This window comes from Pseudopodoces humilis, chromosome 1, assembly GCF_049639895.1.
Source record: "Pseudopodoces humilis isolate 2021_Gansu_Grassland_sample_001 chromosome 1, ASM4963989v1, whole genome shotgun sequence".
Taxonomy (NCBI): Eukaryota; Metazoa; Chordata; class Aves; order Passeriformes; family Paridae; genus Pseudopodoces; species Pseudopodoces humilis.
This window is the reverse complement of record NC_142200.1, coordinates 74,655,694-74,668,406: the sequence shown is the minus strand read 5'-3', so window position 1 is coordinate 74,668,406 and position 12,713 is coordinate 74,655,694. Positions and strand designations below refer to the sequence as shown.

At 40.0% G+C, this 12,713-nt stretch overlaps 1 protein-coding gene across 1 annotated transcript in view; it reads left to right on the top strand.

The window, feature by feature from the left end:
* Window positions 1-12,713, top strand: part of ANKH (ANKH inorganic pyrophosphate transport regulator) — a 96,828-nt gene that overhangs the window by 60,677 nt on the left and 23,438 nt on the right. Inside the window, exons 3-7 of the mRNA XM_005530880.3 lie at window positions 3,585-3,703; window positions 4,811-4,894; window positions 7,236-7,406; window positions 8,010-8,144; window positions 10,889-10,981. Coding sequence (XP_005530937.1) covers window positions 3,585-3,703; window positions 4,811-4,894; window positions 7,236-7,406; window positions 8,010-8,144; window positions 10,889-10,981 — 602 coding nt within the window. The remainder of the gene's footprint in view (window positions 1-3,584; window positions 3,704-4,810; window positions 4,895-7,235; window positions 7,407-8,009; window positions 8,145-10,888; window positions 10,982-12,713) is intronic.

The window sequence follows — 12,713 nt, the reverse complement described above, 5'->3', positions numbered from 1 at the left end:
TTGTGTGTCTGTTTCAATTCAGAGCATTCTGTGACTAAGAAACTGATGAGCATCAGTTCTGGCCATGTGAACCATCTTTCCAACAAGCAAAAGAATGGATTTGCTACTTCTCAAGCCTCCGAGTTCATTTTTAGAACTGGCAGCAAAGAATGTAAATGGAATGTGTCTAGAAAGAACACACTTTAACCCAAAATCATGTTTTGGATATTTTTCTTCCAGTTAAGCTATTTTTGTCATATGTAGCTCAGTGTGTGGAAGTAAATGGTGTCACTTTCTCTGAGAGTTTTTTTCTTTATGATTTAAGTATGACATGCTCAGTAGTAGTCGGCTCAGAAATAACTACAGTACAGCTATTTGTCTGAGACTGCTGGCATCATTAAGAGTGTGTTGTTTTAAGGGTGTCTGAAGTTTGTGTGGTAGTAATTGGCTTACTAGAGAAATCAGTGTAGGGACCAGGAGATCTAATTAGGTGTACAGTTTTCAGTGTCATTTCTTGACCTTCTGGGTCTTAAAAAACAAAAGCAAGAATTCCTGCTTAACTTCTCTAGCAAATCTTATCCTTAGACACAGCAGAATAAATGAGGTATTAGAGAAGAGCAAACAGGCAGCTTGTCTTGGACTTGGACTTCTCTGTTTCAGTTGAAATTATGCAAGAAGTGGGAAGCACCATCTGCTTTAGATTCACGTAATACTCTCTGGCTCTGTTGTCTCTGTTATTAATTTTGTACCATTCTTCATAATAAGTTTGTACGGTTGGCCAAGGTTAAGTTCTAATTGCATCAGCAATTGCTTGATTCACAGTTCAGTGTCACATGCCTGTATGTCAGTGAATCTCAGCTTGCTGAGTCCTTTGTGAGAATGGAAACATACAAGGACATCAGCAAAAGTGATTGTGTGCTTTCACTGACATATGAAATAGTTTACTATTTTGAAAATAATGTTTTAACGATTACGAATTTAAAACGAAAATCATATTAAAAATGTGCAATGAAACTTTTTTTTATGGGGGAAAGGAAAAAACAAAATCTTTGAAGTTTACAGAGTTCAGTGCTGATATCCTCAGAAATCTTAAAAATGTGGTGCTATGAGTTGTAATGGTATAAGTGCCTTGAGAGTTCCCTGCCAGTAAACTACAACCCTTTTCTTAGAAGTGAGAGTAGTCCAGCCTCTGACCCTCTCATTCTGTGATTTTTTCTGTGATAGTAAAACTTTAGGTAAAAAAAAAAAAAACAAAAAAACAACAACGTGCAGTGGCCTTTGGAGACAGAAAAGTTACTTATTACTCACATTCTAAACACTTCAGAAGTCTCATTTAAAACAGATGAAAGGCAGGGAGAGCAGGGAAGGGTGACTTCTGCAGCATGCTGTGCTTCTAGCACTGCACTGGTGGCAGTGGCCCCTCTGCAGAACCAGGTTCCTCAGCATGTGGACTACAATTCTCAGTCACTACGTGGAGTATAAGGTGGTGTGTTTCCTGCATAGGTTTATAAGTTTTTGTGCAGAATTGTAAAGCACACTCAATGGAACCTAAGAGAAAGTTCAGTGAATGATTCTGACTTTCACATATGGCTTGCCTCACAGACCTTCCTGCTTTCTTTCCTTCATTGAAATGAGTTGATTCAGGAACATCCATACACTGCCCTGCCATAAAAGCAACTCTCCACAAGGACTTAACACACAAAAGACCCTTTGTAGCAGAGAGTTGTCAAAACACTGAGTAAAGATTGGTGCATGGCTATTCGTGCAAAAATATAAAGAAGTTGTGCTTGATGTTTGATTGAACTGCAACAAGCACCTGAACACTTATGAAACTAAACTGCCTTCTCTAAACTGAAGAAAAGTTGGAGTCCTGGTTTAAAATTCTTCCCCAGCCACCTTCAAAAGGAAGCAAGGCTGGGAGTGCCTCAGGAAGGTGGCTAAGCAACTTGGGATTTACTGAGTGAATTTGGAGACTGTGAGTCTAACAGTCATAGTTCAGGGGAATGACATCCAGCAGAGGGAAAGGGGGAGTTTTAAACATTTTTTGCATCTTTTGGGCAGTCCTGGTTATCTGGAATGAGGCTTGTACTTGTTCACAGTGCTGGCATATCACCCTTTATTTTACTGTCTTGTTTACACTGTCTTGTTTGGACTCAAATAGTCTTTTAAGTTCTGTTAATCGTTTAACTGCTGTATCTCTAAACCATCACAAAACAATGATTACTTAAACTCCTCTTCAATTGCCTGCAAATAGTGTTTAAGAGGTATGAGTGACAGTTTTAGGCTAAGAAGATTGCATTTGATGACTAATGTTAGCATTTATCAATCCAGTTATGAGACCTGCATGCATGAAAAGGATCACTTTCCTGAAATTCCTTATATGAAGGTCTGTACAAAGATAATAAGGTTCTTATAAATGGAAAATTAGTTAGATGTTCACATTTGAAATAGCTGTCTTAGAAAATATACAAGTAGGAAAGAACTGAAATAAGGCTCCCCAGACACAAGTAATTCTGCCATTACTTGTCTTGGGGGAGATCGGCCTCACAGCCTGATCACTCTCAACAGCTATTGCAAGTGTATAGAAGAAATCAAGTAATGATGTGCAGTTCTAGAACATGGTTTGTAGAAGGTTAAAACTGATTTGGATTTTTTACTTCTGCATATTATATTTGTCTCCATAGTTCAGACTAAAGTCACAGCCTTTGTTATACCTGGTTATTGGGAGGACTCTAGGGTTCTTAAAACATCTGGGTAACATGGCTACAAACAGAACTGTAAGCAGTTGTGCAGAGAGCTGTGTGGGGACTTGCCATGTCTGTTTAGCCTTCAGCCCAACACCTTGTGAAAAGAGGCCTGGAAAGAGAGTCCAACACTAAAAGTTGTCTTGGTTTGAAACCGGATAGTGAAGTAACACACTGGCGATCAGAAGTGGGAATCGCCTGATTTCCAGAGGTGCCCTGTTGTGACTTGTGGCTCTGGAGGTGCTGGCTCTAGATAAGGAAGGAAAGGTCAAGGGTGCCCAGGGACTGCAGAGCAAAGCACACATTGTCCTGACAGGTCCTGGCAGTAGTGGTCATTAGGCAGAGTAAGGGAGAGGCATAACAAGTGTGATTTGTTGCCTGCTGTCACAAATCCCACTATCCTTTTACAGCTTTGGGCAGGTTTACAGGTCATGTCATGGGAATGCAGTGATTATCGGTGGTTTCAGCATTTAAAGGCACTATATCGCATGAAATACACAAAGCCTGGTGAAAATAGCTTTTCTAACAAAGAGCCTTGATTTTGTGAAGGAGCAGTAGATTTTCTGGAGTACCAGTGTGTTCATTTAGCAAACAGATGTGGCACTTACTATACTCATCTCCCAATCTAGCCATTTGTTATCATGCCTCTGCCAAAGGTTACTTTAAAAAGAACCATGAGAGCACTTCTTAGTCATAAACAGCAGCTAGTGAGGCTGCAATATCTGAAGCCCTTGCAGCTGTTTCTTAAGTGGATGTGTGTCTGAGCTTTGAGGCATCACAGTCTTCCAGGTACTTCTGAATATCTCACACAAGAGTCCATATGCAACCTTTGTTTTTCATTCTTATCTTGTTTCTCTACAGCATATAGTGATTTGGGATATTACATTATTAATAAGCTGCACCATGTGGATGAATCAGTGGGAAGTAAAACTCGGAGGGCCTTCCTATATCTTGCTGCCTTCCCTTTTATGGATGCCATGGTAAGTACCCGAATCAGAACTGAAATTTAATGTTAATGTTATGTTTTTGTGACCTTAGTTCACAAACTTTGTAACCTGTTGGGAAACTGAAGTATGCAGAAGTAAGCAGTAATTGCCTTTGCAAGCTGTAATTCTGTATATACCTAGACTCATCTGCTGCATGGAGAAAGCATCTGAGTGGACTTTAAACATCCAGAGATCATAACAGATGTCAAAAACCTTAGTTGCCTTTGTTAGAGTTACAGTATATGCATGTTGGAAAGCCCTGGTCATCTTGTGATGATGAGCTGCTCTGGTTGTCTGTACGTGACCTCATTCTGATCATTTCTGATTTTTGTGGTGAAAGATTTGGATTTGCCATGCATTCCCAGATCACCTGCAGAGCTCATAAGGAATAACACCAATATTTTCTCAAAGCAAATTTGTCAAAAAGATGTTTCTTGCCATCAGTTTTTACAAGCACAGCTAACTCCAGTATATCTCAAATGCTTGGGCAAGAGACCCACACATGGGGAGAGCTGCTGCTGCTTCCCAGATCACCAGGCTCATTGCTTGTGGCCTGCACAACATGAAAATGCAACAACTCTTTTTAATGCCTCTGCCTCTGTAAAACTGGTAAAGAACCTTCTCATGCCAATGCTTCAACCACTTTCTCACCACTTTGTTTGCTTGAAGCAGTCACTGATAATAAAAAGAAGTTGGATCATTAAAAAGAAGTTGAAGTTGGTTTTCTTTTCCAGACAGGACTCAGTAGGCCAATGGATATTACACTTCAGAGGTTCATCCCACTGGTGAATGATTATTTATTAGATTATTTACTATGATAATTCATCCTGTGTAGCATCTGATTTGTGAAGGGCTGTTTTCTTACTAGGTGTGCTCAGAAATTTCTATACAGTCTGTAAATTTATCCCCATTCTCCCTGCCAGCCTGGCAATGAGGAACTCAATGCAACAGTGCTTTCTCTGCCCTAAGGGCTTAATGTTTGCCAGGAACTGCTGAAGGTTGTTTGTATACAATTTAACAACCATAAAACAGCATTCTTGGACCTGAAGTCATTTACAATATCATAATCGCTTCCCAAACTTTTCTCTGGCTTTTTTTCAGGCATGGACCCATGCTGGGATTCTGCTGAAACACAAGTACAGTTTCCTAGTGGGATGTGCCTCCATCTCAGATGTCATAGCTCAGGTAAAGGCTCCTCATAGAAGTCACTGTTTCCATTGTGTTATGGACCAGATGCTTTCCTAAACAGAAACTTTCTTGTACAGAGTTGCTCTGTGCCTTCTCCCTCTTCAGTAGGCAAGGCACCAGAGGAAGTAATCTTGAGTGCTGCCCTCTAACTGTTCATCATGTGAAGGCTGTTTGCTGGCAGTTGTGGTTTAGGACAGTCTCACTTGACTGGATCAAGTCAATTCCCAGGACTGTTGGCTTAGGGTCATGTCCTGAAGCACTTCCACAGCCCTGTTTCATGATGGCTGAGAAACAAGTTCTTTATGTACACATTTGGGGAAAAGAAAGGTCAGACAAAGAGACCACTGGCTACTACCAATCCTGAGGCTGAGAGAATGCTTTGAAAGAGATCTTTCTCTCTCTGTAAGTTCTCCCCAACACAGTTCCAGTGAAATCCTGAGCTGGAGGTGATGGCATGATTCTCCAGCTGACCTGTCAGTTTGGCACATGGTGTCTAGTCCAAGGAAATGCAGTGTAAGCCGCCTTCTGAGTACTTGTTACTGTTCCAAAAGGTGAAGGCTCAGAAGTGCACCGGAAGAGGTCTGTGGTGATGACCCCTGTGTGTTTCAGAGAGGACCAAATGTTTCTTGAACTTTCAAAAGGGAGGTGTTAACTGTCCTGTTCCTTTGTATTAGGCACACTGAAAAAATAACATTCATACACAATGATGAGGGCCAGTGTTGTAGCATTTAAAAAACAATATACAGCCCTCTTTTGAAAACATATAAAAATATTAGGAAATTTAGAGTCCTTGCTGTACTGCCCCGTTCCCAGCTGAGTGATGTAATGACTGGATAAGAAAGAGGATAAAACAGTACAACATCAAAGCAAATATGAAGTCAGTGGCAGTCAGTTCAGTTTTCCGTAGCATTTTCCTCACATTTAACATAAGGAAACCATAAACCAGGTCTGCCCCACTACAGTACTGCCCTAAATCCCCAGAGATAATACCAATTACTGTAAATGACCTTAGCACTCAGGGTCTGCTCTTGTTCTGATGTGACCTACAAAGTTTCCTGACCCTGGGTGCATGTCAGGTCATGCACAGCTAAATACAGAAACAAATTCTTATTTTGGCTGTGCCCTTTCCACAGCGGTTGGTGAGTGGGATGTCAGGGTTGTGATGAATAAGACACCTGTCATCTTCTCTCAACAGAATATTACACAGAGCAAGAGCAAATCCAGAACACAAAAAGTTATGGCTGTCATAGCCCAGAACTTCGTACCTATGTCTGTGCCCTAGACAGGGAGTAGGGGCACAGGCAGTAGCCACTTTTTCTTGAGTAGCTTCATGTGCACACTCTTTGTGACTGACTTTGTATCTGTTTAATGAAAAACAATGTTTTTGTAGGTTTAAAAACCCTCACAAGCACTGTGTCCTGCCTTAGGAACATTTGCAGAGTGTGGTTTTTCCTAACTACTTCTACAGCTCTGGCCATGAAGGAGAGAGCCTGCACCTGAACAGTATCTATTTTATTTCTTGTAACTCACTTGAATCCCTGCATGTCCTGGCAGGATTGTCTTGGTTCTGTTCTTTACAGCACCAAACATAGTTGGCTTTCCAGTTGTGTCCCCCATCCAGAGTCATTTGGAACAGACATTTCATCCACTCTCTACTTAACAAAGAGACTAATATCATATTAATAAGTTCCTTTACATTTTATGGAATGAACATTTAGTCTTAAGAGGCTGAATTATGAACTGTTCATTTGCCCAAAAGTTTCCATTTAATTTACATTAATGTGGCACTCAGCTGAAAAGCAAATAATGAAATAGTGAAATTTCACTTGAAAAAGTTGAAAATTAGGTTGTCATAAGACTTCCAGCTCCTAAATGTTGAAGTGAATATTTTAAAACATCCGGCTTCTTAATTGCTGCTACTCTCTCCCCTTCCACAAAAAAAATAAAAAAATAGTAGGGCTTAGAAGGTGTAAGATGGCTGGAAGCATGTCTCCAGCCTCAGTGTGTATCAGAATAGCACATTCTCCTGAGAAGGGTGACTCTCAGCCACATGCTTTCTGCCAGACCTTGCTAGACTTTCATGCCAGCCTTCTCCTATTTATGGGTTCTAGTCTGACACCTGCCCAGCCTTCAAGTCCTGTTTCATAGAGTATGAAAGTTAACTCTTGTTCTTCTCGTGTACATGACCAAATGCTGGGGGATCCTGACTAAAGTTTCCATAGATACTGGAGCCATGCAAGTTGTTGGTTCAGATTGATTTAGTAGGAATCCGAGAGATGTATTGGCCCTGGAGAAGCATACGGACAAATTGTTAATCATCTGTTTGTTTTCTCTGCAGGTTGTTTTTGTAGCCATTTTGCTTCACAGTCACTTGGAGTGCAGGGAGCCTCTCTTGATCCCAATCTTGTCCTTATACATGGGAGCACTTGTCCGATGTACCACACTCTGCCTCGGATACTACAGGAACATACATGATGTTATTCCTGACAGAAGTGGGCCTGAAATGGGGGTATGTCTTCATACTTGTGTTTTTTTCAAACTCAATCATTTTACTTGGGTTTTTTTTGTGTTATAATACTACATTAAACCACTGTGCATGAAGGGCCTTCTCTCTGTCCTGCAGGAAAAAACTGCCTTATCAATTAAAGAGGCACGGTAGAAATTAATCCAGCAACAGCACATGTGACACAATGCCTTCCATGGTATGGATGTGTCTACTGAGAACCTCTGTACCAAGCTGTAAGACAGCACAGCATGAACTAAGTGAAGACCTTAGTTCATATGGAAGAAGATATCAAAATTTCTCTTTTTCTTCAAATGTCATATTGTTTTTCATGTAGCTTTGTCTGGTAGTCAGAACAAATTATGCAGATAGATACCTTATGCATTATTTATTGAGATCCATGACACATCTTCTTTTGAATCAGTATTGCTACCATGAGTAAAAATATTTCATCATATCATCACTTTAAATATCATATTGAAAATTATTGAAATGAATGTACCAAACTGACAATGGATGGGAAAAGCAGAAAACCTTTCTCCATGCTTTTGGTCCTGTGCTGCATGTTTTTGTCCAAACACACTTCATTTTTTTTACCCTGTGTTGCAGGGAGAAGCTACAATAAGGAAGATGCTGAGCTTCTGGTGGCCTTTGGCATTAATTTTGGCAACTCAGCGAATAAGTAGGCCCATTGTCAACCTTTTTGTCTCCCGGGACCTAGGTGGCAGTTCTGCAGCCACTGAGGTAAGAAAGGCAGTGCTCTCCATTACTGCAAACGATCATTTCCATGGTGTTACCTCTGTGCCTCTCTTCTCAGCCAAGCTGACAAGAAAAAATGTCTTAAGTACATTTCTGTTTAGTGCTCTTTTTATGCTTGAAAAGAAGATTGCTTGGACTCTCACCATGAGCCCTTCTACCAGGTTTAGGGGGACGTCACCCTCAACAAGACTAGTAGAATTTTTTCACTGAACACTGCCTGCATCCCAGGTTTTTATGCTCTACTTATAGATACATATAATCTGGAGCATATAGATCCCAGAAATTTTAGGTCAGTTGACATTAGTCCCATGTCCTGCTCTTTGCTGTCATGTATATTTTATGGCTGTGCAAACTGAAGTGAAACTACTGTTGGCTGTCAGTGCATCACACAGAACAGTGTAGAGACAAAAACACATATAAAAAAAAAATCTGTCTCCTGCTTGGGATATGAAGTACACTCTGTTCCTCTTGAAGAATTTCAGATTACTCCAGTAAGTCTCCTACAGCTGTTGGGAGACAGATTTCTGATTGTAATGCAGAGCCTTTACCGCAAGCTGACCCATTCTTGTAAGAAGTCTGGGGGACTTCTGCTGCCAGTTTCATGTGGGGATGTCTAGGTGCATATAGCCATAGGATAAGCAAAGCTGTAAGATACTAAATGAAAAGTTCAAAGATCTGCTGCTAATTTGTCATACATGATACTGTGTATTTTGCTCACTCAGAAGGTGCCAGAGACTGCAATTACACAGCTGTGAGAAGAGAACTTAGGAAACAATGCTTTTACATATGTGATTCAGGGATCAGTCTATGTTTTAGCAGTGATCTCCGTACAAGGGGAGCCACAGGTTCGCAAAGATCAGCTTTGCATTTCTTGGTGACTTTCAATTTTAGATTTCATGGCTAGCCAGTTCTATTTTCTTGCTATTAGAATGACTTCAAATGCATGTCAAAGCTGGTGATTTGCTGGCAGTTTTATACTAACAGTATTGGTCACATCCCAGCTTTCTCTGATTTCTGAAAGAATTACCTCTGAAAAGGGGGGTGCTGGCAACACAGATAACATCAGTGACAGGAGCATCAGTATCCACAGGAGTTTTACAGGTCCCCTATTCAATAATAGCAGTAGCTTTAGTTATGGTCAGGGAGTCCCTGTGAACGACTAGGCTGTAGCATGTTCATGAGGACCACAAATCCACTTGCACTGTTCAGCTCCCACTGCTTTTGTTTGGAGTGCCAGCAGAGTTGTGGTGATTGGGCTGCCTCTTTGGTGGTGGCTTTCATAGGGGCCTTTTCCATCCGTCAAATACAGGTGCTGGACATTTAGGAAAACTTTCATGCATATATGTTGGAATAACACTAGCTGAGGAAAAATACTGGGAAAAAAATCACTGCTAAAAACCTGATACTTTCATCCAAGCAGGATCTAGCATTCGAAATATGTTGAAATAATTTTTCCTTTTACAGGTACTGCGTCTTTGCAGTCTTTTTGGATTTAACAATGAAAATAAGCAAAAGCGCTTTTATATTCCTTACTCAATTTAACCTAGTTAGGTTTCATACAGATGGAAATTCTGATGAAAGTACAGTAATGGGAGGATGTGCAATTAAAAAGGGTACTAACTTCAAATTGCAATTTGGTTTATTTGAGCCAATTCCTTTTTCAAGGTACATTAAACATTATTAAAGCTATTATTAGCAGGGAAGGATCTATACCACTCACTTCCTCTCTGTGGATATCACTACATTCCACTCTCTTTTCAAACAGCATGGGAAACAAATTAGCTTTCTACATGGTCCTGTGTTTGTATAGACCTTTTAACCAAACAAAGACAGCAGTTACATTTATAATGAGAAAATGGGCTCAGATAATCAAGAAAATGTATTTTGAAAGTTTGGGAGTGAAACAGAAACATCAGTAGTTAAAAAAGGTCTTTCTTAACACTGCCAATTGCCGGATATAAAATTAATCAGAAATGCATGGATTGTAACAGATCTGAACCTGCGGACAAAAGGAACCCAAGCACCCTTAATTAATATGTGGGGGAGCTTATATCTTTGATAAACGTCTTGGACTGTACTTGTGAGAGAGTAAAGGGGCCTAGTTTTAAAACTTCAAGCAGTGAATTGTTTCTTCCCATATAAATGTTCATCTGGAATTATTTTTGTCTGGTGCTCATTAAAGAGCACCAGAGTGGGGAGAGGTGGATTTTTTTTGTCTCATAAGTGCCTTGTGCCCCCAGGCAGTCAGATTGATGTCCAAATTCAGTCAGCCACTGAGGTCCACTGATTTATAGTCTGTCTGTCTTACTTGGAGCTATTTTATTTATGAATAACCAAGTAAAACATATATATATAAATTGAAATTATGTGGTATGTATCAAAACTACTGTGAGCTGCAGGGCATTCTGGTGCTCAGGTATCTGCAGGTAAAATAACTCAGGAGCAATATGGGAGGAAGGTGTTGGGCTGGTTAAGGGGTGCACCACAGCTCAAGTTAACTATTATCCCAGAGTGATGGTGAAATGGCAAAGCTGACTTAGGTAACTTCATGTCACAAAATAATTTCATAAGCTTAAAATGCCAGGCCAAATGCCAGCCATTTTGATGGTCTTCCTGAAACAAAATATTTCACATCATGTCAAGGTCAGCATGGTGATACTGGTGGGCACTAGCACCCTATGTTAGTTTAACTGTTGTGTTTGAAGAGTTGTCTCTGTCTCTATTCGTAGGCAGTAGCAATTTTGACAGCTACATATCCTGTGGGACACATGCCCTATGGCTGGCTGACAGAGATCAGAGCTGTATACCCTGCTTTTGACAAGGTGAGTGTCCCTGTTAGGGCTGTCATAAATACCTCCTATGGGGTTTTGTGTGTGTGCTCCTCCTAGTTCTCTTTGTTTGTTGTTCCACTGATAGGTTTTCTTAAAATCTAGTTAAAATTAATTTGCTTTTGGTGGCTTCAAGCTGTTGTCTGATTTATGATTTTAGCCTTAGCTCTGTGTTACAAGGCATTTGGCTGCCTTTTGGATAGATAGGTGCTGTATTTTTAAGGATTAAAAAAAGTCCTTACTATGAGGTAGCTACTTTGGTAATGAAGTGATTTCTCACAAAAAGTCATCACTGAATGAGCAAACTCACGTCCTCCAGATTTTATGGTATCTCTCAAGTAGGTTTGGGTTCATTTGCTTATGTTAATACTTAGCAAAGAATGTTTCATACACACTAACACAGATAACAGACATTCTTTTCCTAGTACTGACTTAGCTGACCAAGGCTATAAAGATTTTTGTTGGTAAATAATGTAATTATGTAAGAATGCAAGGATTGCTCCTGGAACTGATGCAGAGCAAAAATTAATTTTTTTTTAGTCTCTTTTTTTGCTCTGATTTATAACTGGTATTCACTAGTCCATATGCAATGCAAAGAATTGTCCTGTCCCATGACTGGAATTCAAATGCCAGATCCTCTCCTTCCCTTTATTTACCAATTAGTAACTGAACTTTCTGGTTCCAAATACTCATGAAAAATACATTTGATTTCTCTGGAATGTATTTAACTGGAGCAAGCCCTGTTTAATATCATCCATCGTATTTCCAAGGAGAACTTAAAACCAACACAAAGTCAAATTATTCATAACCTCCTAACCTGCCTGTGTACAATTTAATTGACCTGTCAGATAAAATACCACATGTAGGCTTTCTCAGAGGCCATCCTGCTGAAAAGGAACTGCAGATGCAAACCCAGTGAACTGCAAGATAAAAATAATTTGGGACAGGAAACTCAGGAGCTGCTAACATAATTTGATGCAAGCCACAATCAAATGCACTGTTGCCAAGCAATAGTGACAGCAGTTAAGACTCCTAAATTCAGGTCTCATTTAGCTGGTGAAAGATATGCTGACAACTGCAGTGGTGACAGGATTAGGCCATGATTTGTCCATTTGTTTATTTCAGTTAAAAGGCTTCTCACAGGGCTCTTGTGGGACAATGTGAGGAAGAAAATTATAGGGTAAGACACAGATGGGTACAGTTTATCTAACTGCTGGAAAAGTACTAATGAGAATTTTAGTTCAATGTCTGAAGAGAAAGAAATAAAATATACAAAATGAGTATAAAGGATATCTCTTCATGGCAACCATATGTGTAAATGCCTTCACTATACTTTTCAGACAATAAATACCAAACCTGAAACCCACAGTCGTTGTTTTAAGATTGCTGTGAGAATTGCTTTTCTCTTGGTCATGCATCACTTTGTGTCACTGTGACTTTCAAAAGCTTTGTTTCTGTAATGTAAGTCTTTCTCAGAAGAGTCCAGATATAAGCACTTTCATATTTCTGGACCCTGTAAGGTGTCCATTGTGATTTTCAGAAGCCAAAACAGTATGTTTACATGCAAACTCCCATTTTCTTTTGTCAGTTATTCGGGAGGCTGCTGGCCATCAGAAACACACTGACTGATGGGATTTGAGATGCCCCTCTTCAGTGGCTTTATAGGAGAAGTCAGATTCTTGTCTTCACAAGGGAAATCATGATCTCTCTTCACATTTGTAAGACA